The sequence below is a fragment of the Scyliorhinus torazame genome, chromosome 10 (assembly GCF_047496885.1).
Source record: "Scyliorhinus torazame isolate Kashiwa2021f chromosome 10, sScyTor2.1, whole genome shotgun sequence".
NCBI lineage: Eukaryota > Metazoa > Chordata > Chondrichthyes > Carcharhiniformes > Scyliorhinidae > Scyliorhinus > Scyliorhinus torazame.
The window spans coordinates 179405942-179433037 of record NC_092716.1 but is presented as its reverse complement, the minus strand read 5'-3'; the positions used below and the strand labels follow the sequence as shown (position 1 = coordinate 179433037).

At 48.6% G+C, this 27096-nt stretch overlaps 1 protein-coding gene across 1 annotated transcript in view; it reads right to left on the bottom strand.

The window, feature by feature from the left end:
• Positions 1-27096, bottom strand: part of LOC140384384 (uncharacterized) — a 198117-nt gene that overhangs the window by 109913 nt on the left and 61108 nt on the right. Inside the window, exons 7-9 of the mRNA XM_072466033.1 lie at positions 9092-9154; positions 7834-7901; positions 7645-7738 (exon numbers count right to left, since the gene is read on the bottom strand). Coding sequence (XP_072322134.1) covers positions 7645-7738; positions 7834-7901; positions 9092-9154 — 225 coding nt within the window. The remainder of the gene's footprint in view (positions 1-7644; positions 7739-7833; positions 7902-9091; positions 9155-27096) is intronic.

Here is a 27096-nt window from a genome sequence, read left to right as displayed (position 1 = left end):
CACAAAACCAACAAATTTAACCTCAAAAGGCACAACATTGCCTGAACTTCTACCAGCAGTTCAAAATAACTTTTGCAGCACCCTGGAACAAGAAGTTTGCACCACCCAAAGTGAAGAGCACAACGACAAATCCAAAAGCAAAGAAGATGATTTGTTCATTGAACATGAAGAGAACAATAACAAATCCGCAACAAAAAAAAAGATGATTTGTTTATCGAAAAATACTACTCAGACATGGCTGAGTTATTCGGAAATGCTAATCATAGCATCAGCAACACGGTTGCAAAGCTCAACACGACTCTACTCATGGTAGATAAATCCAATACCATGATGCAATGGCAGATTGTCGATACATTGGATGACAGCAACCTGTCAAATACCCAAGAAGAACACAACACGACACAGAGAGTATTGACCGACTCCGTTGAGAGAGCACAGATCGACTCCACAGAGAGAACACTACACAACTCCACACAATAGAGCGATGAAAGACTCCACAGAGAGTTCGTTGACAGACTCCAAAATGGAAGCAATTAAAGACTCCATAGCAAACGCCATGCATGAACAAGACCATGAAGGTTTACCCAACGTATCGGAGCAATCAGAAGCAGACTATGAAAGTCTACCCAGCTCATATAATCAACAAGAAGACAATGCAAGTCTGCCCACTGTAGGTGAAAACAGTGACAATGTGATCACAATCGACATACAGGATATGCAGGATCACAGCGAGATTGACAGATCTCAGCTCATCTGTACAGAAGCACTCAACAATCAAAGTAGGGCTACTCATGAGTCCAGAGAGACTACGTCAATTGAAACCTCATCCACTCTATACTACCCACAAGAAAATGAAATCTTGAAGATTTTGACTCCAGAAGAGGAGCACCAAGAAACCAAAGGTAATTCAAATGAACCAGAAATGACTCCAGAAGAGGAGCACCAAGGAAGCAAAGAAGAGGAATCAAATCCACCACAAATGACTGATGTCACCAAGACCAATGCAACATCAGATCATTTTCAATCGCTCAATGAAACATCAGATACCACAAAGGACACTGACACCAATAACTTTGAGAATGACTCAAATTATCCACATGGAACAGTCATTGAGCGCAACAAGAACAACAAAAACCACAAGAAGCACACAGAAGCAACAACAAAAACAACAAGAAGCACAACAAGAACAACAACAAAAACTACAAGAACAACAACAAAAACAACAAGAAGCATAACAAAGACAACAAGCATGACAAAAACAACAAAAAGAATGAAAATAACCAGACAGTAACAACAGAAACAACAACAATGAAACAACGACCTGTACAACATGGTACTACTCTGCACACAAAGGACAATGCAACAGCACACTCCAAAACAATAACAAGAGTACAAACATACCATGGCATGACAACGAATCTCACAAATTCTCATTTGCTCCAGAACAAACAAGCACACCAGCTTTCAAGGCAGATGACACACTAAATCGATACCACAAGCACAGAAAAATGTCCACATCAGTCAACATCAGTGGTTCGACCATTCGAACATCTCGTGATGACATGCAGGTTACTTAAAACACAAGAACACTGACGACATTCACAAAGAAATTACAATATCAATATCACCACGTCAACAACAACAACAAAAATTCAACCGAATATTAATTGGCTTTGTATAACAACCAATATCATCACCACTTATACAGATATACATATCATAATTAATCTAGCTGTTTTGTACAATTTTCTTTAACACTGCACAGAAAATATGTAAAAGAAAAAGGGGGGGATGTAGTGATCTGTGTATACATACAAGGAGTCAATGTAAATGCAATACAACTAAGCACTCACTAGAGGGAGCACGGGAGATGTATAAATACAGACAGACAGGAAGTCAGAGGGCACTCTTTACAGGAACAGCAGCTGGTGAGCATGACACAGACAGGCAGCTCAGATGTAACATAGTATAAGCGCTGGAGAGAACAAACTATACAAATAAAACATCTACTTCAACTGTAAGACTACGAGCTTTATTCAGACACAAGGAATAACACAGGGTCAAATCTATGGCTACCACTAATTGGGGCCTTTCTGTACATGCCCTCCAGGCCAAAATGTAACCGACACTGGTTCCACACCCGCAGAGTGGAAACTATCACTGGATTTAACAGGTATCTACTTGCTGAAAATGAAAGAGGAGCCGAGGCCAATGCCCTTAAGGAGGTCTCTCTACACGTGGCCTCCTCCACCCTACACCATACCGACCCTTCTTCCAACATCTATCTTCGGACCATGACAATATTAGCAACCCAGTAGTAACTTTGAAAATTGGGGACGGCCAGACCATCACACCCCGTCTACTCCTCTCCAGACAAACTCTTTTAATACGGGGAACCCTCCCCTCCCACACAAAGCCCAGAACATGCCTACTGACCTTTCTGAAAAAAGATTTGGGCAGAAAGATTGGTAGATTCTGGAATGCAAAAAGGAACCTTGGCAGGATCACCATCATTATTGCCTGGACTCTCCTGGACAAAGATAACGGCAATCTTTTAAACTCCTCTTTCGTCCCCTCTATTAAGCTTGCCAGATTTAGCTTGCGAAGCTGGGCCTGATCCTGTGCCACCTGAATATCCAAATAGCAAAAGCTCTTTCTAACGAGGCAAAATGGGAGAGCCCTCAAACACCATTCTTGTCTTCCGGAGCCAATCAGAAACATCTCGCTCTTTACCGTATTAAGTTTGCATCCGGAAAAGGAGTTAACCTCACTCAAAATCCCCAGAATCTTATCAAATGACTTTATAGGATTGGAAATGTACAATTGGAGATCATCCGCATACAAAGAGAGCCGAGCTCCACTTCTCCCTGTTCAATACCCCTCCACTCACCAGACCCTCAAAGAGCCATTGCCAATGGCTCGTTTGCAAGGGCAAATAGCAGAGGAGAGAGTGGGCACCCCTGCCTCGTCCAGTGCTGCAAAGTGAAATATTCAGAGTTAACCCCTTCAGTGGAGATGCTTGCTTTCGGGTCTTTGTACAACAGCTTAACCTAGTCCACGAATCCCTGTACGAACCCAAGTCGCTCCAAAGTGTCAAATAGGTACGCCCATTCCACTCGATCAAATGCCTTCTCAGCATCCATTGATACCACAATCTCTGCCTCACTTCCTCCTGCGGGCATCATGATTACGTCCAGCAAACTCCGTATATTGGTCGCTAACAACCTGCCTTTTACAAACTCGGTTTGGTCCTCTCCAACCACATCTGGTACACATCCCTCAAGACAGGTAGCCAAGATCTTAGCCAGAAGCTTTGCATCTACATTTAGGAGTAAAATCGCTGTTAAGATCCACATTGCTCAGGATCTTTGTCCTTTTTTTGATTGAAGAAAATGGAAGCCTGAGATAATGTAGGGGGGAACGAGCCCCTCTCCAGCGCTTCATTGTACATCCGTACCATTAATGGACCCAGCAACGTGTCAAAACATTTATAAAATTCGGCTGGGAATCCGTCTGGACTTCGGGCCTCCCCTGACTGCATCAAACTAACACATCCCAGGCCCTCCTGCAGACCCACCGGGGCCCCCAACCCCTGCACCCTCGCCTGACCCACCCTCAGAAACTCCAACCCATCCAATAATCTTTGTCTCAGCTCGTCCGCTGGCAGCGGTTCTGATTGATATAGCCTCTGATAGAAGGACTCAAAAATGGTATTAATCCCTGCTGGGTGCATAACCACATCGTCCCCTTTGCTCCTAAGCCTACCCATTTCCCTAGCAGCCGTCTGCTTCCTCAGTTGGTGGGCGAGCATCCCACCAGACTTCTCCCTATTTTCGTACATGAACCACCTAGCTCTGCGCAGTTGTCTCACCACCTTATCTGAGGTGACCAAATTAAACTCCATCTGGAGCCTCTGGCGCTCCTTCAACAGTGCCTCGTCATGTGATTCCAGGTAACTGCGATTGACTGCTAAGATCGCTTCCACCAATCTTGTTTGCTCCTCTCACTCCACCCTCAGTCAGTGCGCCCGGATCAAAATGAGTTCTCCCCTAACCACAGCCTTCAGTGCCTCCCACAGCACCCCGGCAGACCTCCCCAGTGTTGCTTTCATCCATATAATGACAAATGGTGCCTTTCAACTTCTCACATATTCCCTTGTCCATAAGGAGATCAATCTCCACTGGGGTTTGCAAGGGGCCATTTTTTCTGCCCGCAGGTCACCCAGTGCGGGGCGTGGTCAGACACCACGATCGCCGAGTACTCTGTTCCCACAACTCTAGGAATCAACGTCTTATCTAAAACAAAAAAATGTATTCAAGAATAACACTTGTGAACGTGAAAAGAAAGAAAGAAAACTCCCTTGCCCTAGGCCTCCCAAAGCGCCACGATCCACGTCGCCCATAAGCTGCACGAATCTCAACAGCACCCCAGCCATCGTCAACATCGTCCCGGATCTAGGGCATGATCGATCCACCTCCATTTCCAGGTTATTGGAGTCCCCCCCTAGGATGCGTCTGTGCGTATCTAGATCCGGGATCAGGGACAGAAACCACCTCACAAAATCCACATTGTCGCAATTTGGGGCATTTATATTGCACAGTACCACTGGAGAGCCCTCCAACCTCCCACACACCAACACAAATCTACCACTCGGATCTACCCCACGAGGCCTGTGACTTTCACTCAAAACTCATCCCCCCAAAAAAGAACCCAAATAAATAAATAACCCCCATCCCACCCTCCAGATCCTCCCAACTCCCGAACGCCAGACCTACCTCATTAAAACAAAAAAACAGGCAGGAGAGTGATAAACATATCAACGATATAAGAATGCACAGCAATCAAACGAACAACACAATCCCCAACGACTCAGAACAACATTTTAACGTATTTTAAATTTCCAATCCCTTGGTCCCGAAGAAACTTAGCCGCCTCCTCCAGGGTGTCCAAAACATATTCCTGTTTACGGAAGGTGATCCACAGATGGGCCAGATACAGCATTCCAAATCTCACACCTTCCTGGTGGAGGACTGCCTTAACTTTGTTGAATTCGGCGCGATATTTAGCCAGTTCCGTAGCCAATCGGGGTAGATTCTGATTATGCTCCCCTCCCACAAGCTCTTCTTCACCTGCCTGGCCCATCTTAGGATTTATTCCTTGTCCAGGAAATGATCCAATTGCACCACAGCCACTCCTGGCTGCTCGCCTGTCTTTGACTTTCTTCTCAGCGCTTTGTATGCGCGGTCAATCTCGGGGGGGGGGGGGGGGGGGGGATGGGTGCTGACTAAACACCTTCTTGCCTACCAGCTTCTACAGCATCTTTGTCACATACTCCGACGGTTGTGAGCCCTCCAACCCTTCCGGGAGACCACCGTCTGGAAATCCTGCCGCCGCTCACGATTCCCCAGCTCATCTACTCTGTCCCGTACCTTTTTGAAGCTGCCAGCAATCAGGGAAACCTCTTCCTCTATTGAGGCCAGCCAGTCCTCGTGGTCGGTGACAGACTCTTACATTTTTTGAGCAAGGCACCCTGAGGCTCTAGACACTGCTCAACCCTATCCACTGCTGCCTTAATCGGTTCAATGTCCCTTACAAGATCTTCAGGAAGTTTCCAACCTCTGCTTCTGGGAGTGAGCAGTTAAAAAGTCTACTAAGTGAGCAGTAGACCATTGGGCCGGAAGTGCCGACTCCGGGTTCACCGCCATCGTGCCTTCAACCGTGCTCTCCAAGCCTCATGGTCTGCTTGTTGCCGCTTTTTCTTACCCCCGTTGCGCTTCGTCGGATGAATTCCGGACCGTGCTCAAAGTTTAGCCGACACCTTCACCAGCAAGAATCGGGACCTCGGGATCGCATTCAAAAGTCCGATCGGGACTTATGGGTATGAAAATGTTTCACCGCGCGGGAGCCACCAAGTACACGGCCGTTTACCGCATGGTCACCACCGGAAGTCCGGCTCTCCACCATTCAGGATGGGGATATTTGTGGCAGGATTGCAGAGCTTAAATCTGTTGGTTGTGTAATTGCTTAGCTCTACCGTTGCTGCTAATGTTGTTTGGCATGCAAATAGTCCTGTGTTGTAACTTCACCAGCTTAACACCTCATTCTGTCGATGCCTGGTGCTGCTCCTGGCATGTCTTCCTGCACTGTTCATTGAACCATGGTTGATCCCCAGGCTTGGTGGTAACGTCAAAGTGGGGATATGCTGGGCCATGAGGTTGCAGTCTGTGCTGGAGTACAATTCTGCTGCAACTGATAGCCCACAGTGCCTTATGGTTGCACAGTCTTGAGTTACTAGATTGGATTGAAATCTATCCCATTTAGCACAGTGCCAAATAAAATGATAGACAATATCCTTAATGTGAAGACATTGACTCCACAAGGCCTGTACGGTTGTCACCCTACAGATACTGTCATGGTCAGATGCATCCGCAGGATGCAGGAAGGTTGGTGAGGATGAGGTCAAGTATATTTTTCCTTCTTGTTGGCTCCTCCACCACCTCCGTCGCAGACTCAGTGTAGCAGTTATGACCTTCAGGACTCAGCCAGTTAAATTTGTAGTTGTGCTACTGAGTCACTCTTGGTGATAGTCATTGAAGTTCCCCACCCAGAGTATATTCTTGGTATCCTCAGTGCTTCCTCCAAGTAGTGTTCAATATGGAGGAGTACTGATTCATCAGCTATGGGGGGGATGGGGTACATGAAGATCAGCAGGTTTCCTTGCCCAGAGTTGATGTTGTATTCGCATACAATCTTCAATGGAACCATCCTTTTTATGAATATAGCAAAAGATACTACAGGGAAATAGTAAAAGAAATACAAGTAGGTTTAACAAAGTAGTATAAAAGCATTTAAAGGTTAATCCTTGTAAATTAATAATATTTACCACAAATATAGATCAGCCTCTACAATTTCAGAAATGCTGGGTGGACAGGGAGGGAAATCCCTATTAGGTCAAGTTTATGGACCCTTTAAAAGTCCTGGGCTATGGGGATATTAGGCTTGGCCCAACTACCAACTTGGACTGATAGAACTTTGGTCTGACCATGCCCAGTTTTGCATCCCCTCTTTTCACCTTCCAACAGTCCAACCTGCAAGAATCTTGGAAAAGCATCTTCCACCAAAAGAAAAGGGCTCAAACCAAAGTATTTAGAAATGCAACTGAATATAAGGAAGAGAAAAAAGGGAGAGGGGAAACTCGAAGGGATAGAATTCTGAAGGTTTGCATAAGAACCATCCCTTTGGAACACAACCCAGAACGTTCAACGATCTTGTCACTGGTCAATTCTGCCAGGCACAACACAAGGGAACTTAGAAAATTAAGTGGGCTGGCAATGAGACCATGGGTGTATCAAGTTTCATCACATTTCCAGGGGTCACTGAGACAGTCAGCATCAGGAACCCTGAGTGATTTTCTCTTCCCTAAACCAGGGGCACTGAAACCAATATGACTCTTATTACCACTTTGTCTGAAATCAACCAGCAGCCTTGTTTGTCTGGCCTAGTTGCATGACTATGTATTTTAATTAACATTTTGTTAATTTCAATTTGAGGTGTACTTCACCAAGTTCAGAATCTGATGCAGCCTCCCATTAAACACAATGATAATTAGCTCAGTTTTATCAGATTTTTAAAAATCCCACTTACTGCTTCTTTAGATACTACATGCAGCCCTGAGTCAATCTGTTCATCCCGTGTCTCAGACTGAGCTGGACTCCCTGTGAACCTCTGTGATTCTAGGCTGTAACATCAACAAGAAAACATCTCAAATTCCAAGTCACAATAGTACTGTAGCCTGTAACAACAGTGTGTGATAGTCAGGTTGCTTTTGCCTACACTAATGTGTCTTTCCTCTTCAGATATTCTACTCGAAACTTCCACCGTCGTCCATGGGTCTTTGCAGTCTGCAGACAGAGAGGAGATAGATTGCCACAGGATCAAAAGGAAAGGCTTGTTCAGTCTTATACAGTGCATAATGTCACTCCATATTTATTGGCTGTACAATGCATAATGTCACTACATGTTTATTAGTCTGTACTACCAGACTGTACAGTTTATGTGCAGTTTAGTTTATTAACAATAATCTTTATTGTCACAAGTAGGCTTACATTACATGAAATTACTAATCACTTGTGTAAGAAGGGCACTAATAAATGTGGTTTAATTACAACGATTTATTAGGTCAGACAATAATTATAGTCTATTAATGGATCTTAGAGAGTTTTTTTGAACTTATACAGTGTTTTAGAAAGGTTAAGGAAAATTCCACACTCAGGGTAAAGACATCATTGAGCAACATGCTGACATTGGCAAAAAAATCAAACGCCTGCAGGACCCAGATCAGCAACTTGTTTTTTTGGTGATCTCTGCAACTCTGACGACCTAAAGTAGCAGACACAGCTAGCAGTGCAAGGCCAAGTCAGTTAGCAACAAGGGAAGAGTCATAGAGGGATTTGAAAAAATAACATAAATTTAGAGTACCTAATTATTATTTTTTTCCAATTAAGGGGCAATTTAGCATGGCCAATCGACCTAGCCTGCACATCTTTTGTGTTGGGGGGCGAAACCCATGCAAACACGGTGAGAATGTGCAAACTCCGCATGGACAGTGATCTGAGGTCGGGATCGAACTCGGGTCCCCAACGCCGTGAGGCAGCAGCATAGAGGGAGAAGGATGAAAACTACTTAGTCTGCCTTATGACCACCTGCAACTTGTTTAATGTAAAAGGCTGAACCATATTTAAATGTAAATAATGCTTGCCTACGTGACCTACAATGTATAAGTAACGCTTGATTTCTCAACCGGGCAGTCTGCTTCAGAGGCCTTTCTCTGAAGTTGTGCTCGCCCAACGCATTGGCTCATAAATGATTGTTCGGTACCTGACTCCAGAGATTATTTTGTGTAATAATCTTCTCCACTACACTTGCATCATGAAGCAATGTGAACCAAACTGTCTCAGATGCTGGATGACTTGATATAATGGATTCCAGTTTGGGTGGATGAATGGAACACCTAAATTTCTCCTGGACCTGGATTATTGCTCAGGCCTTTCACGGTCTTGAGTATACTCCACAAAATTACAAAATCACATACCATCAGCTTTCCAAACAACTTCTCCCAGTTCAAGATTTGCCGTTCCCGAGCAATCCATCTGGCCTAAAAAAATAGAAAATTAAGCGGTTATCAAAAAGTACTTGAGGAACAGGATAATAATTATTGTGTCAGGGTGACTAGCTCCTCAGAAGGATGACTGATTCTTTTGTTTTCTGATGGAAAATGGGCACAAGGATAATAAAGGGCAATGGAACCATTCAAGAGGCACACAGGGTTCATGATATTCTAAATGGGAAACACATTTCTGCTCACAGTATCAGTATCTAACTCATAATAGCTGTTGTCAATTACTATTCTTTCATCTCTTTGTCCTGGGCTCAAATGCTGATAATGAAAAAGGAATGATGATCTCTTTCTGTCTCTAATAAAGAAACTGGACTGTTCAATGAATTCCAGCAGTAACTTTTCACCTCATATCCTGAAATCAGCCCAACACTGGGCCCAACTAGCAAACGATTTGAAAAAGTCCCTAGCTTTCCTTTAGGGCCTTATATTCAATTTGGTATGGCTCACATTCACCCACTTTGAGGCTCATCTGTGGGTAATGTAGATGTATCATGCTCCAACTGAGCTGCTGAAGTGGACTTCTGGCACAGATTACCCCTACCTCTGTCCTTGCAACAATGTGGCCTTGTGTGACAATTGGAACATTTTAGGAAAATTGGATTATAAATGTAGTGGACAATTTAAGGGTTAAAGGTCTGGGGCTAGTGTGGTTTGACCGGGGAAGTCCCTGGAAAGTTAATGATTTTCAGCCTGCAGAGATATTGTTTTTTTCACCTTGAGGAGATGAGGTCAGTGCTGGGTGGAGCTCAGGAAGACACACAGCCTATATATGGGGAGCCGTTGAAGAAAGAGAATGGAGGGGGTTAGGTGTAAGTGGGTGGGGCGGTGGGAGTTGGCGTATGGAGTGAGGCTTTGCGGAGGGTTAATGCATCCTTGTTGTGCGTAAGGCTAAGTCTCGTCCAGTTCAAGAGATGAGTGTGGGGGGTGTGCGGGGAGGCCAGCAAACCATATTCACATGTTTTGGGCATATCCAAGGTTGGGGATGTTTTGCACAGGATGTTCAGATATAATGCTGAAGATTTTGGGGTAACGGTAGCTCAGAGTCCAGAGGTGGCAATATTTGGAGTGTCGGAGGATCTGGGAGTGCAGGTGGGAAGAGACGCCAATGTGTTGGCCTTTCCCTCCCTGATAGTCTGGAGAGGATTTTGTTGAGTTGGCGGGACTCAGAGCCGCCGCGTGCAGGGGTATGGGTGAGCAATTTGGCAGAGTTCCTGCACTAGAAAATCAAGTTCCCGATAGAGGTGCATAGGAGGGGTTCACCTTGAGGTGGAAGCTGTTCATCGACTATTTTAAGGAGTGTTGAGTCATCAGCGGGGGGGGGGGGGGGGGGGGCAGAGTCGGGGGGAGGAACATTTCTGAGGGGGGTGTAAGGATGTTTTGGTTGTTTGCTGTTACTGCAGTTGGTTTTTGATTTTCTTCTTTGTTATGCACATCTTTAAAAATGCCTTCAATAAAAGGTTTTTCCAAAAAAAAAAGATACACAGCCATTTTGAAAGTATAAGAAGTTTAATATTTTGGAAGAAAGCTGAAAGGAAATAAACTTTGATCTGACAACACTAGTTTGTCCACAAGAGGGGAGTTGTCTTTCCCAGTAAGATAGTTTAAAAAGTGACATTTAAAAGCAGAGCAGTCGCCTCTGAAGACAAGGAAAAGGCTGAAACAACCCTTTTGAAGCTGCCATTTGAAGATATTCAGCCAGAGTCTGAAATGGGACACACAAGAGCCAGAATCTGTTTTGGAATGCACATATCACTTTAGGCCTTACTTGTTTAAGCTGGGTTGAGAGCTGTATGTTTATTTTCTTGTTGCTTAACAGGAAATTGAGTAGTAGTGTTAAGGTGTAAGTGTAAGTGGTTCTTTTTGGGTTTGAAGTTAAAACCAGTTTAATATTGTGATTCATTATGAAGTTGGGTTTTAAAAATAATCAAGCCCCATTTCTTCATGCAACACACCTGGAACGAATCATTCTTTCTGCACAGTCTTACAAACTAAAATAAATATTGAGGTTTTGGTCCAGTATCCTAGCCACTGTTGTGGTCTGGTCTGAGATCATAATACCTGTAAGGAGTGGACAGATGTTCTCCCTTTGTTATTGTTACAACCCCTTTGGGGGCCGAGGACTGTGCTCCATACGTTTCCCTCCTTACACAGCTGAGTATGAACTTCCCCGGTAATTGGTGGGGGGTTTCCCCTTAACAAGGGGAAATACTCAGTATAAAAACCCTGACCTGGATGCAGGTCAGGGAGGGTAGCCCTTTGGGGAGAGGAGTTATAGTTTTGTTATTTTGTGTATACCGTACACCTGTTGTTCATTAGGGTTAGGGTTAAACCTGTTGTTCATTTCTACCCAACCGTGCATTCCTGTTGTCTTCCCCATTCACGTTCTACACTGGCGATGAGGGTGAAGTGGAGCTGCCGCAGCCACCATGTGTTATACTGCCAATCCACTTTGTCCAGGCCCACAGAGGCCTTCACTCCGAACAGTGAGATGCCACACATCGGGAAACTGAAACAGTTCGATGCTGGTACCGTGAATGCCCCCAGTGCATAGACTGAGTGCAATTTTTTTTTGGTCGTACGCGATCGTTGGGTGATGAACAACAGACTGTTTACCTGCTGACTGCAGTTGGGGGACCCACCCATGTGTTCATCAAGAGCCTCACCCACCCAGGAGTTCCGATGTGGCATGTAGGTGGAAGTCGCAGGTTGGGTAGCTCTTGCTCGAGGCTCTGGTTTTTGGAGTTTGATGCCCGATTTCAGGGGCAGTCTTTGAACAAGCTGGTGCAGGAAAGCATAAGGAAGGTGGGGAACGTCTAAGACCCAGAAAGAAGAGGGCGAGTGAAAGCTCGCCGTTGAGTGAACGGGTCAGCCCGACAGTAGGAAAAATGGCGCAGGCTGGGTCGCTGGGTGGGGCCACGGCCCTCAAAGTGGAAACTCTAATTGAGGTGGTGGCTGGAGAATTCGTGAGGCAGTTCACTAAGCACATGGACGTGCTGTGAAAGGAGGTGATGCTGCGATGGTGGCATGGGTGGAGGAGGCGATTACCCGGGTGATGGTAGAAGTATCGAAGACATCGGCCAAGGTATGGGAGAAAGCAGAGAAGTTGAAGGGGGTGGAGGAAGCTTTCTTGAAGCACAGTGACCAGTTCACCTTGATGGATTAGGTGCTGTGGAGGGTGGTGGAGGCCAACAAAGCACTCAGAGCCAAAGTGGAGGACCCGGAGAACAGTATAGGCGGCAAAAATTATGAATTGTGGGCTTGCATGAGGTGGTGGAGGCCCGAGGCTGACGAAGTACTTCGCAAAGATGTTAGCAGAATTGTTGGGGAAGGGGGAAGAATCCTCCCAATATGAGCTCATCGGTTACTCAGGCCCAAGCCGAAAGCAAACGAGCCAAGAAAAGCAGTTATAATTTGCTTTCATAAGTTTCTTGTCAAGGAGAAGATCCTGAGTTGGGTGAAGGTGAAGGTGGAGGTGAAGTGGGAAGGAGTTGGTATTCGAATATACCAGGGCGTATAATAATAATAATGTGGAGCTGGCGAGATGGCGGGCGGCTTTCGGGCGGGTGAAGGCAGCACTGTAACAGTGAGAGATTTGGCATGGTCTATCCAGCGAAGCTGAGGGTGACTTAAACCCGAGAGATTTCTACTTCGAGATGGTGGAGGCGGTGAAGGTGTTCATGAAGGCTAAAGGACTGGGACTGAAATGAGGGATGGGATTGGGACTTGGGCTGAGGGAAGGGGGGCTATGCTTAGCCTTTATTTCTCATTTTGGGTTATTTGTTTTATCTTTGTGGGGGGGAAACAGCTGGGTTTTTGGGTTGGTTGAATGGGAAAGGGTAGTTTACATTTGTTATAGCCGACAGTTAGCTGCAATTATATTGAGCGTTGGGGCCATGGTGGATTTCTAGGGCGTGGTTTTTGCACTGACTTCGTTTTTTTGTTGTTGTTTATAGGCACCTCCCATGAGAGAGAGAATTGGGAGAATGTGGGCCTGGGCAGAGGCCTCATACTAGCAAGCAAAGGTTGGCTAGTGAATAGTGGGGGAGGGGCTGCAGTCGTTTCGATGGGCCTGGAAGGTGTGAAAGGTGGGGATGGGGATCGATACAAGGAGAGGTGTTTTCAAGAGGAAGTGGATGGAGGGGGTGGGCAGTTTGACAGTACAAAGGTCAGGCCCGAAGGGCAGGGCCCGGGCTCTGATAATGACAGATAGGACGGGCAGCAAAGGGGGAGGGGGGGGCCCCACACACACACACACACACACACACACTCTCACACACAAACACACACGGTCAGAATAGTAATATGGAACGTGAGGGTGTTAGGGGGAAGGGGAGCTGTGAAGAGAGTGAGAGTTTTTACACATTTGAAGATCTTAAAGGCCGGTGTGGTGATGTTGCAGGAGACCCATCTGAGGGTGAAGGATCAGGGGCTAAATTCTCCGCCCTGCCGCGCCACTTGTCTGCCTCGACCCACCGGCAGGATTCTCCGTTACGCCGGCCGGTCAATGTGGTTTCCCATTGTGGGGCAGCCCCATGTCGTCGGGAAACCTACGGGTGCCGGCAAAACGGAGAATCCCGCCGGCGGAAGTTTTGCAGTTGGTGGTTTGGAAGGCTCTGAAGGCTGTTATGAGGGTGAGGTGAGCTCGTTCAAAGCTAAGGTGGGCAAGGAAGAGAGAGAGGAGCGCCAGAAATTAATAGAGGAAATTCTGGAGGTGGGTGGGAGGTAAGAGTGGGACCCGGATCCGCCTTGTTGGCCAAGAGGAAGGAGATGCAGGTGAGGTTCGACCAGTTGTCCACAGGGAAAGAGGTGCGCGAGTTGAGAAGGGTGAGGGGGGCGGTCTATGAGCACTGGGAGAAGGCAGGGTGTGTGTTGACCGGCCAGCTCTGGAGGGAGGCAGCGGCGAAGGAGATAGTTCAGGTGAGGAATAAGATGGAGAAGTTGGCTGCGGCCCCGGAGCAGTTCAATAAAGTATTTGAAGAGTTTTATAAGGAACTTTTTAGGTTTGAGCCACCGTGTCTGCTTGGGTCTCACCCCCACAACCCAAAGGTGTGCAGGCTAGGTGGATTGGTCAGGCTAAATTGGTCCTTAATTGGAAAGAAAATAATCGAGTACTCTAAATTTATTTTTTTTAAAGTGAAGGGAAGGCAGCTGTGCTTGAACGTGAGGAGGTTGCTGAATGTGATCCTGTCTCTGTCAGAGGGAAAGGAGGCGGAGGTGGTGGTGGAGACACTGCACAGAGAGAATGCATTTGATCGGGTAGTGTGGGGTCACTCGATGGCGGTATTGGAGAGATTTGGAATTGGACCGAGGTTTGTGACTTGGGTTCGGCTGTTGTACAAGGAGCCGATGGTATGCACTAATAGTATGAACTCGGAGTACTTTGCACTGCACCAGGGTATGTGACAGGGGAACCCTATGTCCCCCCAATTGGTTGCATTGGCTATAGAACCTGTTTTGTTACCTGTAAGGCAGGTAATCTGTGCTACTCAACTCAGTTCCAGTAGAGGCTTTGGAAGAAGGCTCAAAGTCATCCAGAAGTTTTACAGAAGGTTTATTGAGCAACGCAACTTAAATAACTGCGTGAGTTTTTACTTTAAGAACTGTACGAGTAGAAAGGTTACAACTTTTCTATACACTACATCTTGGCCTGACCACACTAGCAGCCCTGAGCTAAATCTCTGCCTCTGTTCTCCTCACAGTATAATCCACCCAAGACGCCAGAGGGCTGCTTGCTTCCCCTTTTATACATGCCAGTGCTGCCCCTGAGTGGTCTTTCCATTACCCATCAGCCCCTTCTGTACACACCCATGTAACGATCACTACAGAACCCTTGGCCATCGCGCTAAGGAGCTCGAGGCTGTGGAAACGGATAGTGTTGCCGTGATTGTTGTTTTTATTTCAGTGCCTACCGGTATTTTTATCAAAGTACTTCTTCAGGGGATGGACAAATTGATCTCCACGTTCATCTGGTGGCCAGGATTAGGAGGGTGGTCCTGCAGAGAGGGCAACAGGCAGGGCAGCTGGGGAGGGTTGTGGGGCCGAGGCCTCCCAAACCTATTGTGCTACTATTGGCTAGCGAATGTGGAGAAGGTGTGGGGGATGGAGCAAGGAGAGAGAGGCCATAAAGGGTTAAGATGGAGAAGGGCTCCTGTAGGGGGCCGGAGTTGCAGGCGCTGGCAACGGCGCTGCTCTCAATGGCTCCAGGAGAGTACTCGGTGAGTCCGGTGGTGGTGGCCTGAAGATCTGGAGGCAGTTCAGGCAACATTCTAGGCTGGGGCCAGGTCAGGGGGAATGCTGGTGAGGGGGAATCATGAGTTCGAGCCGGGAAGGATGGATGCGAGGTTTCGGAGATGGGATGAGAGGGGGATCAAGGAAATGAAGGATTTGTTAATTGAGGGGCAATTCGTGAGTCTGGAGAAGTTGGGAGAGAAGTATGGATTGGCGCAAAGGTAAGCGTTTCAGTACCTACAGGTTCCAGATTTTTCAAGGAAGGTTTTCCCGACCTTCCCGATAGCGCCAGCGTATTCGCTGCTGGAGGCTGTGCTGTCAGAGGGAGAGTTGGAGATGGGGGTTGTCTCAGTGGTCTATTGGAGGATCCTGGAGAAGGACAGGGTGTCTATGGAGGAGATTCAGGCAAAGTGGGAGGAGGAGCTGGGGGGGCGATGAAAGATGGATATTGGTGTGAGGTGCTGCGGAGAGTAAATGCCTCGACCTCGTGTGTGAAGCTGGGGCTAATATAGTTGAAAGTCGTACATAGGGGGTACCTCACAAAATCAAAGATGAGCCGGGATGGAGGATGTCTGTGAGCGATGTGGGAGGGGCCCTGCAAGTCTTGTTCATATGTTTTGGTCCTGCCTGAAGCTGGAAAGGTTTTGGAGGACGGTTTTTTGCACAATTCCGGGGGTCTTGCACATGGATGTGGAGCCTGGTCCGTCAGAAGCCATATTTGGGGTGTCGGACCTGCCTACGTTTCAGGCGGGAGCAGGGACGGATGTTTAAGCCTTCGCCTCGCAGATCGCTTGTAAGCGGGTCCTGTTGGGGTGGAGGTCAGTCTCTTCACCCTGTGTCTCGGCATGGAGGGGGACTTGTTGGAGTTTTTGACCCTGGAGAAGGTGAAGATTAAGCTGAGGGGGGTGGGGGGGGGGGGGGGTGCAAAGGAGGGGTTCTACAACTCTCGGGGTTTGTTAATTTGCACTTTCGGGAGTTGGTTACCATTGACTGTTCAAGGGGGTGGGATAATTTTTTTTTTTATATTGTTGCGGTTGTTTTTGTTTCTCTTTTATATGGTGAAAATGATGAAAATATGGCGAATAAAAATATTCTTTAAAAAAGAGCCTCACCCACCCGGACAGGTCGGACTCCAAATCTTTCGCCACATTGGTGGCCCTGGTCAAGGCACAACTTAACCCGCAACCCCGTTAATGGTCCGCCGGTTCCGTTTTCACACGGCCTTGCAGGCCCAAGAAGAATCAAATGGTGAATTTGTAACATGCTTAAGGACGCTCGCCACCTCATCTGAGTTCAGGGCTGCACTGTCCTAATCCTTACGGGACCTTTTCATCTGTGGACTCCGAGGCTCCGATACCCAAAGGAAAATCCTTAACCGCCCAGCAGGTGGTGGACACCGCCATTTCCTGGGGGAGCACGGAGTCCAGGAATTGCATGGCTTGTCAGTCCTGAGCCTCGGTCACAGAAGCAACCACCGACCGACTGCTCCCAGATCTAAACAACGCGAGCTTCCACGAAGCGGGACTGACCACAGGACCCAAAGACATCGCTATGGCGCACCCAAAATGATTCCCCCCCAAAATAGAACCCCAAGATGGCGGCCGCAGGCCGGACGCCGCACACAGCGGCGGGACGCCAGACAAGCTTGTGAGGGCGCCGTTCCCTGCCGAACCCTCAGGCAAAATCGTCCCTCCTTGAGGCCAAGCATACTAGTTGAAGACCAGGAGGAGTACCAGCAGTTGCACTGCGTTACAGCCCCAGTGCCGCACCCATCAGGATTGCCTTAAAGGTGAATGGCTACCCCATTGAAATGGAGCTCAATACCCGAGTGGCAGTCGGGTGATCAGACACTGGACATTCGCCATGATCAAGTCTTGTTTCCAGACTTTGGACCTTCGGGATACAGATGCACGATTGGCGACGTACACTGGAGAGTCTTTGGCCACTGAGGTACCTTTAGTGAACCAACCATCTGATCAAGGCATATGGGGACTAGTTGGCATGTTTGCCTTTGGTGGTGGTCTGCGGAGGAGGACCCAGCTTACTGGGCTACGATTGGCTGCACCACTTCAAATTGGACTGGCAACGCATCTGCCACATGTACCCCCTCAGCCCAGCCTCGGGACGATGAAAGGCGCAGTGACCAATATCAGTGTGGATGTGGGTGCACAATTCCATTATTTCCACATCTGCCAGTGCCGTACACGCTGCAGCTCAAAGTTGATGCAGAACTGGATTAGTTGGACCGCTTGGGCATCATCCTCCCCGTCCATTTCATCAATTGGGCTGTGCCAGTGGTCCCGGTGCTAAACATGATGGGTCCATATGTCTGTGTGGGGACTACAAGATGGTGGTGAACTGGCCTCTTGTCTTGACTGTTATCTAGTCCCGCACATAGAGGACCTGTACACCAATTTCAGTGGGGGTACAATGTTCACGAAGCTCGATATGAGCCACGCATACTTAGAGCAGGTCCTGGGTCCCGACTCTCTGAGGTACTTTACAGTCAACAGCTACAGAGGACTGGGCGAATACACCGACTGCCTTTTGGGGTTTCATCGGCCTGTGCGATTTTCCAACGCCTGATGGTAAACATCCTGTGGGGCCTACCCAGGGTGGCAGAAGACCTGGATGATGTACTCATCATTGGGGCCTCGGAAAAAGAACATTTGGAGAACCTGGCCAAAGTTCTCCGGTACTTTGAACAGGCTGGCGTCAGCTGCCACAGGGAGATGTGAGTTTTTACTGCCCCTGAAGTCACCTACTTAGGGTACCGGGTTGACAGAAAGGGGCCTCACCTGGTGGAAAACAAGGTGCGGAGATCCAGCAGGCTCCCATCCCTCAAGGTCCGACTTAATTCCGTCCCTTTTTAGGACTTATCAACTACTACGGGAAATTCATTCCCAACTTCACTACGCTGCTAAGCCCGCTCCACCAATTATTAAAAAAAGGACACCAGTGGGAATGGAACTCCCCACACCAGAAGGCATTTCAAGAGGTCAAGCGGCAATTGCCCTCCAAGAAGTGCGACCACACGTAGACCCTGCTTGGAGACTGTGGACTGGTCCATATTCAAGGCTGCGGCAGCTAACCTGGACGATTAAGTAATCACCGTCACAGACTTCATCAGTAAGTGTGTCGAGGACTGTGTACCAAAGACGACAATACTGGTATTCCCCAATCGGAAACCCTGGCTCAATCAAAAGGTTCACTCCCTGTTGAAGTTCCGGACTGAGGTGTTCAAGTCTGACGACCCTGACCTATATAAGAAATCCAGGTATGACGTACGGAAAGTCATCAGGGATGCAAAAATACAATACCGCATCAAACTAGAGTCCCAGGCCAACGACACTAACCCACGACAACTGTGGCAGAGCCTACACAAGATCACAGGCTTTAAAGCAAGGCCAGGCAGAATGTCTGGGACTGCAGCATCTCTACCCGATGATCTGAACAAATTCTATGCCCGCTTTGACCAGTCAGCCAATGTATCAGTGCCACCCGCCCCAACAGCCCTGGACACACTCATGCCAACTATTACAGGCTCAGAGGTAAGAGCTGCCTTAGTGAATCCGCGGAAAGCGAAGGGCCCCGAAGGAGTCCCTGGGCGAGCACTCAGAGCCTGCGCAGACCAGCTGGCGAGTGTATTCGCAGATATCTTCAACATCTTCCTCTTCCGCTCTGAGTTCCCCACCTCCTTCAAGACCACCATAATACCAGTACCAAAGAAGAACAAGGTAGCCTGCCTCAACGACTACCGACCGGTGGTTCATAGATTATCATAGAATTTACAGTGCAGAAGGAGGCCATTCGGCCCATCCAGTCTGCACCGGCTCTTGGAAAGAGCACCCTACCCAAGGTCAACACCTCCACCCTATCCCCATAACCCAGTAACCCCACCCAACACTAAGGGCAATTTTGGACACTAAGGGCAATTTATCATGGCCAATCCACCTAACCTGCACATCTTTGGACTGTGGGAGGAAACCAGAGCACCCGGAGGAAACCCACGCACACACGGGGAGGATGTGCAGACTCCGCACAGACAGTGACCCAAGCCGGGAATCGAACCTGGGACCCTGGAGCTGTGAAGCAATTGTGCTATCCACAATGCTACCGTGCTGCCCGTGGGTCTGACGTCTGTTATCATGAAATGTTTCAAGCGGCTAGTCATGAGACGGATCACTGCCATCCTCCCAGACGGTCTCGATCCACTGCAGTTTGCCTATCACCGTAACCGGTCCACAGCAGAGGCTATCTCCCTGGCTCTAAATCAACACCTCGACAACAAGGACACCTATGTAAGACTGCTGTTCGCCGACTACAGCTCCGCCTTCAACACCATTATCCCAACAAGACTAATAACCAAACTCCGCAATCTTGGACTTGACCCCTCCCTGTGCAGCTGGATCCTCGACTTCCTCACCAACAGACCTCAATCTTTCAGGATATGCAACAGCACCTCCTCCACAATAGTCCTCAACACCGGAGCCCCGCAAGGATGTGTGCTCAGTCCTCTACTGTACTCCCCGTCATAATATCCACTCATGTATATAATAAGATGCAGACAGGCAGTGATTGACACACAGGATGACCAGTGAGCACACAACACAGTGCAGCCAATCACCTGACAGGGCACGACCACTATAAAGCCAGAGGGCACTAGGTTTCCCACTCTCTCGGGACCCAGCCACTGAGACAGTCAGAGTCCACGAGCTAGCAAGTGCAAACACCATGCGGTGGCTAGTAAGTCTGGTCAGGCTACTACAAGGTCTCCAGTCAGTTCAGTATAGTGTCGACCCACAGTTGAATATGTATATCAGTTCTATCGTTGAATAAAACAGTGTTGGATCTCCTCCAGTGCTAGACATCTGTTTCTAGCTTCCCTCCATCGAGCGCAGTCCACATCGAACCTACCTGCCTAACACATCATGGTACCAGAGTGATACTGATCTTGACGGACCTAACTTGAGTGAATCAGCATTGACCCGCAAGCAGCCATCCGGTGAAATGGAAAACATCCAGCCTCCGCAGCTCCGCATCTCCGGCAACCTCGGCGCCAATTGGAAAATCTTCAAGCAAAAGTTCCTCTTGTACATCGAGGCCTCCGACCTCGTAGCAGCATCGGATGCCAGGAAGATCGCACTATTTCTCTCCACCATGGGGGACCACGCCATCCACATCTACAACTCCCTTACGTTCGCTGATGGCAAAGACAAAACAAAATTCAAAACCGTCCTGCTGAAGTTTGACAGCCACTGCGACATTGAGGTGAATGAGAGCTTTGAACGGTCCGTTTTCCAGCAGAGGCTTCAGGGTAAGGATGAACCTTTTCAGTCCTTCATGACCCATCTCCGCATCCTAGCTCAGTCATGTAACTATGACTGGACGGCTGATTCCATGATCCGGGATCAGATCATTTTCGGGGTCCACTCGGACTCCCTTCGGCAGCAGCTCCTGAAAGTCAAACAGTTGACCCTCTCTGTCGCTATTGAGACGTGCGTTGTCCATGAGCATGCTACGAATTGTAACTCCCACATCAGGGCGGCAGAAACTGAAAAGCTGGCCTGCCACGAGGCGGAACGGGTGCAGGCCATTGCACAAATGCAGGGCTTGATCATCGCGGAGAGTGGCCATTCCGCGCGCTTTTCCCGGGTCCCTGCGCATACGCACCACGACCGAGTGGACGATGATTCCGACAACCCGACTGCGCAGGTGCGTACGTCGACCGATCGCACTGCGCATGCGCGATGGCGCACGGAACGCGCTGACGTCGGCGTCATGACGTGCCCGAATTGTGGCTCCGCCCATTTAAAGTGGCAATGTCCGGCAAAAGGACGCCGGTGTATGCAGTGTGGCAAGCTTGGCCACTACGCAGCCCTTTGCAGATCTGCTCCACCGCTCAGCAGCCAGCGATCCCAGCTGCGGCACAGAAGTGTCCGCTCAATACAACAAGGCATGCCAGATTCCGCTCCCGACAGCCCAACAGACCCTGATGCTGAGTGCCTCAAGTCCCCATACCGGGTGGGCATCATAACTACACATGCGCTGCCTTCCACTGCAACAGTGAAACGCCTCTCGATCCTCAGTGTGGACCCCAACGACGAGTGGTGTGCTGTCCTCACAGTTTACAAGGCTCGCATCCGATTTAAACTGGACACCGGCGCATCAGCGAACCTCATCTCAAAATCTGACCTCGACACCATCCGCGCCTGACCAAGCATTCTTCCACCGGCCTGCCAGCTCCTTGACTACAATGGCAATGCCATAGCTGCCAGTGGCTCCTGTCAACTAGGGGTATCCAACAAGGCGATCAAGGCAACGCTGCGGTTTGAAATCGTCGGGCCTGACAGAGCATCCCTGCTCGTTGCTCATGCCTGCAAACTCCTGAACCTGGTTCAGCGAGTCCACACCATGTCATCATCACCGGCGATGGCCTCGCCTGATGGAATCTTGCAAGCCGACCTAGATGACATTATCACGCAGTACCACAACGTATTCGATGGAATGGGCACGCTCCCATAGAGATATAAAATCCTGTTCAAGCCGAACGCCACCCCTGTAATTCATGCACCACGCCGGGTGCCGGCACCCCTCAAGGATCGTCTGAAGAAGCAATTACAGGACCTCCAAGACCAGAACATCATATCGAAGGTCACAGAGCCAACAGACTGGGTCAGCTCCATGGTCTGCGTAAAGAAGCCGTCAGGGGAGCTTCACATTTGCATTGACCCTAAGGATCTAAACCGCAACATCATGCGGGAGCATTACCTGATACCAAAACGTGAAGAGTTGAACAGTGAGATGGCTCATGCCAAATTCTTTACTAAGCTGGACGCCCCCAAGAGTTTTTGGCAAATACAGCTGGATGCGTCCAGCTGCAAGCTGTGCACGTTCAACACCCCGTTCGGTCGCTACTGCTACAACCGGATGCCTTTTGGGATCATATCTGCCTCCGAAGTATTTCACCGCATCATGGAGAAGATGATGGAGGGCATCGAGGGGGTGCGAGTATTAGTTGACGACGTAAATATCTGGTCCACAACGCCCCAGGAACACATCGCTCGCCTCAAGCAGGTATTCCAGAGAATTCATGAACATGGTCTCCAGCTCAACAGGGCCAAGTGCTCCTTTGGTCAATCTGATATTAAGTTCCTAGGTGACCATCTCATGGCAGGGCTTGCGGCCAGATGCTGACAAGGTCTCGGCGATCAACGCCATGAAGATCCCGGAGCACAAGAAGGTGGTCCCCCGCTTCCTCGGGATGGTCAACTTCCTCGGAAATTCATTCTCAATATAGCATCCCACACCATGGCCCTCTGCCATCTCGTCAAGAAGTTGACGGAATTCCAGTGGCTGCCCACGCATGAAGAGGAATGGTGTGAGCTGAAAGCAAAGCTCACCACAGCCCTGGTTCTAGCATTCTTCGACCCAACCAAGGAAACCAAGATATCGACTGATGCAAGCCAGGACGGCATTGGGGCGGTGCTCCTTCAGCGAGATGACTCCTCGCCCTAGGCTCCAGTGGCGTATGCCTCCCAGGCCATGATGCCCAATGAGCAACGGTACGCTCAGATTAAGAAGGAGTATCTGTGCCTCCTGACAGGGATAGTCAAGTTTCACGACTACGTTTACGGCCTGCCAAAATTCACAGTAGAAACGGACCACAGGCCTCTAGTCCATATAATCCATAAGGATTTAAATGACATGACACCTCGGTTACAGCTAATTCTTCTGAAGCTACGCCGCCAAGACTTCGAACTTGTCTCCACGCCAGGCAAAGAGCTGATCGTTGCAGATGCCAGGGGTCCATATTGTAAAACGGTTACTGTGCAAAGCTGCAGACTCAGGCTCCGATTTCAACCTGGCGATGCTGGCATACAGGGCAACCCCACTGTCCACTGGGTTGTCTCCAGCGCAGATGCTCATGAATCGCACTCTGAGGACCACAGTTCCAGCCATCCATGTTCCAGACCTTGACCACCTCACAGTCTTACAAAAAATGCAGCAGTCACAGGCCCAACAGAAGGCCACATACGATGCTTATGCCACGGATTTACCCGAGCTGTCCCAACTGATCATGTTCGTGTCCAGTTTCCTGAGGGCGGCTGGTCAGCCACAGCTGTTGTGATCAAACAAGTGGCCCCAAGATCGTTCCTTGTCCGCATGGCTGATGGCTCCCTGCTATGGCGCAACAGACGGGCACTGCGAAGAGTTCCATGCCCGCTACCTGACCGAAGTGTCCCGCCACCTACGATGTTTCCTCCGGACGTACCCTGCCACGAGGCCACCGATCTATCAGCAATCCTGCCGGCCCATGCGACCACCGCGATGGCAGCGACCCCGCCTATCCAAGTGCAGGCGGCTCCTGATCCACCTCTGCGGCGATCGACAAGAATCCATCGCCCACCACAAAGACTGAATCTGTAGACTGGACTTCTGTACATTTTGTGACTTCATCGATTTAACCTCTGTAAATATTGTTTCGTTTGCCATGTATCTGCACTATCAACACCTTCCTATGTATATACATTCATTTAGACACCTTTTGTATATAGTCAGGTATACGCACGCACACCTTAGAACTTATTTATCTAAAAAAAAAGGGGGGGAGATGTCAGAATATCTACTCATGTATATAATGAGATGCAGACAGGCAGTGATTGACACACAGGATGACCAGTGAGCACACAACACAGTGCAGCCAATCACCAGACAGGACACTACCACTATGAAGCCAGAGGGCACTAGGTTTCCCGCTCTCTTGGGACCCAGCCACTGAGACATTCAGAGTCCACGAGCTAGCAAGTGTCAACACCATGTCTGGTCAGGCTACTACAAGGTCTCCAGTCAGTTCAGTATAGTGTCGACCCACAGTTGAATATGTATATCAGTTCTATCGTTGAATAAAACAGTGTTGGATCTTCTCCAGTGTTAGACGTCTGTTTCTAGCTTCCCTGCATCGAGTGCAGTCCACATCGAACCTACCTGCCTAACACATCACTCCCTATACACACATGACTGTGTGGCAAGATTTAACTCCAACTCAATCTATAAGTTTGCGGATGATACGACTATGGTGGGCCGTATCTCAAACAGCGACGAATAAGACTATAGGAGGGAGATAAATCACTTGGTTGCATGGTGTACCGAAAACACCTCTGTCTAAATGTTGGAAAGACCAAGGAACTGATCATCGACTTCAGGAAGCGTAGCACGACACACACACACACGTCTGCATCAATGGCTCCGAAGTGAGATCGTCGATAGCTTTAATTTCCTGGAGGTCACCATCACCAACAGTCTGTCCTGGTCCACTCACGTTGATGCAACAGTCAAGAAAGCCCAACATCGTCTCTACTTCTTACGGAAGCTAAAGAAATTTGGCATGTCTGCATCGACTCTCACAAACCTCTACAGATGTGCGAGAGTGGGCATCCTATCCTGCTGCATCACAGCCTGGTATGGCAACTGCTTGGTCCCAAATCGCAAGAAACTGCAGACTGTGGTGAACTCAGCCCAACGCATCACACAAGCTTGCCACCCACACATTGATTCTGTTTACACCTCCCGCTGCCTCAGGAAGGCAGACAGCATTATCAATGCCACCCAGGCATTGCCTTCTTCCAGACCCTTCCATCAGGCAGAAGGTACAGAAGTCTGAAGACTTGCACATCCAGACATATGAACAGCTTCTTCCCCACAGCTACAAGACTCCTCAACGACTCCCCCTTGGGCTGATCTGTTCCCTGTAAGAACACTATTCACGACGCCCTATGCTGCTCTTGCTCATGTATTTGCTTTGTTTGGCACCTTGTTCCGCACTGTAACCAATCACTGTTTGTCGATGTACCATTTGTCAAAGTTCTCTGTTAATTATTCTTTTTGTCTGCTATGTATGTACTGTGTACGTTCCCTCGGCCGCAGAAAAATACTTTTCACTGTACTACGGTACATGTGACAATAAATCAAATCAAATCAAATCAAATCAACCCAGATAAACCATGTCTCCTGACACTCGACACTTCCCCTTACGGCGTAGAAGCCGTTCTCGCACAACAGATGCCCAATTGGTCAGAGTGACCGATAGCTTTCGCGTCATGCTCACTCGCCGACGCCGAGTGGAACTATGTCCAAATCAAGGAGGGCCTGGCAATCTTATTTGGTGGGAGGAAGTTCCACCAGTATATCTACGGCCACGCATTTATGGTCTATACCGACCACAAACCTTTACTTGGGCTAGTCAAAGAGGATCGAGTGATTTCCCCGATCGTGTCCACCATGGGTGAAGCGATAGGTGTTACTCTTAACAGTGTACGAATAGGGGTTCCGGTGGCGGCTATGAAGGAGTAGGTCGCACATTTGGTGGCTCCCGTTCGGGTCAGACCTTTGGGCCTTTTCCCCCGATTTTTTGTCGGATATGATTCGGTAAATTGATGGTGGAGGCAATTGTGAAGTGGATTCTTACATCAGTGCATGGAGAGGCGGACCAGAAGTGCTCGCAAAGGAAGAAATAGGCGAACAGAGAAGGCTTGGGCTGAAGCTGCAGCGGGAGAAAGCATGGCGGACGACCGGGGTCCTGGCTTGACCACCCAGCGGTCGACGGAGCGGCTGATGCAGTTCATTCAGGAGAGCTTCGCCAAGCAGAAACAGGAATGCTTGGACCCGATTAAGGAATCAATTGCGCGGCTGGAACTTAAGACTGGATGCTCAAGACCGGTGTTATGGAACAGGGTTTAGAGAACCCCAAAGTGTATCATGGAGTTCATCTGACCCACAACTTTTAATAGATTGTGGTATGGGGAGCACACGGCCCACTCTACAGGTGTGGTACAGCAGAAATGGAAAAGTAATTTTTAAAGCAAAACAATGTGTATTCTATGAACTCAAGCTAACCTTTTTGAAACATAGTGAAAAGCTTTGCAACCATCAATTCAAATACAACCCCCAAAGAATACAACACTAAGTAATCCTTAATAACTTCCCAAACAACATCCAGAAGACAGAAGAAACACCTTTTAACAGAAGCACATTAGATTTACATTCACTACTGAGAACATTTATAATCCTGAATTCAGCAAATGATCAAGAGATAGTCTTTTCATGGCAGAGAGATCAATAGTACACCTGCTCTGTCCGGCTTCAGCTCCAACACTGAAAACAAAACTGAAATACACCCTGCAGCAAACAGCCTAAAACGAAAGTAAAAATCTGACAGACAGCCCAGCTCCACCCACACTCTGACATCACTGATAAACACCCATTTCTTAAAGGTACATTTCTTAAGCGCCCATTTCTTAAAGGTACTCTCACATGAAACCGGGCGATCCAGAAAGTGGAGAAGGCGCTGGCTGAGCAGAAGGGACATCAAACAGCAGTGGAGTTGGAGGTGGGGATGCTGAGAGACTAGCAGAAAAGGCTCCTGGAGAAGGTGGAGGACCAGGAGAATAGGTCCCGCCGGCAGAACTTGATAATCGTTGGTCTGCCGGAGGGGTCCGAAGGAACGGACGCAGGGGCGTACATAGCGGGCATGTTCGAGAAGTTACTGGGGGATGGGACATTCTCCCGACCCTTGGAGGTGGACAGGGCTCACAGGGACACCCCCTGCGAGGGCAATGGTGGTGAGATTCCCCAGGTACTTGTTAGACAAGGAGTGTATTTTACGGTGGGCCAGGTAGACACGGAGTTGT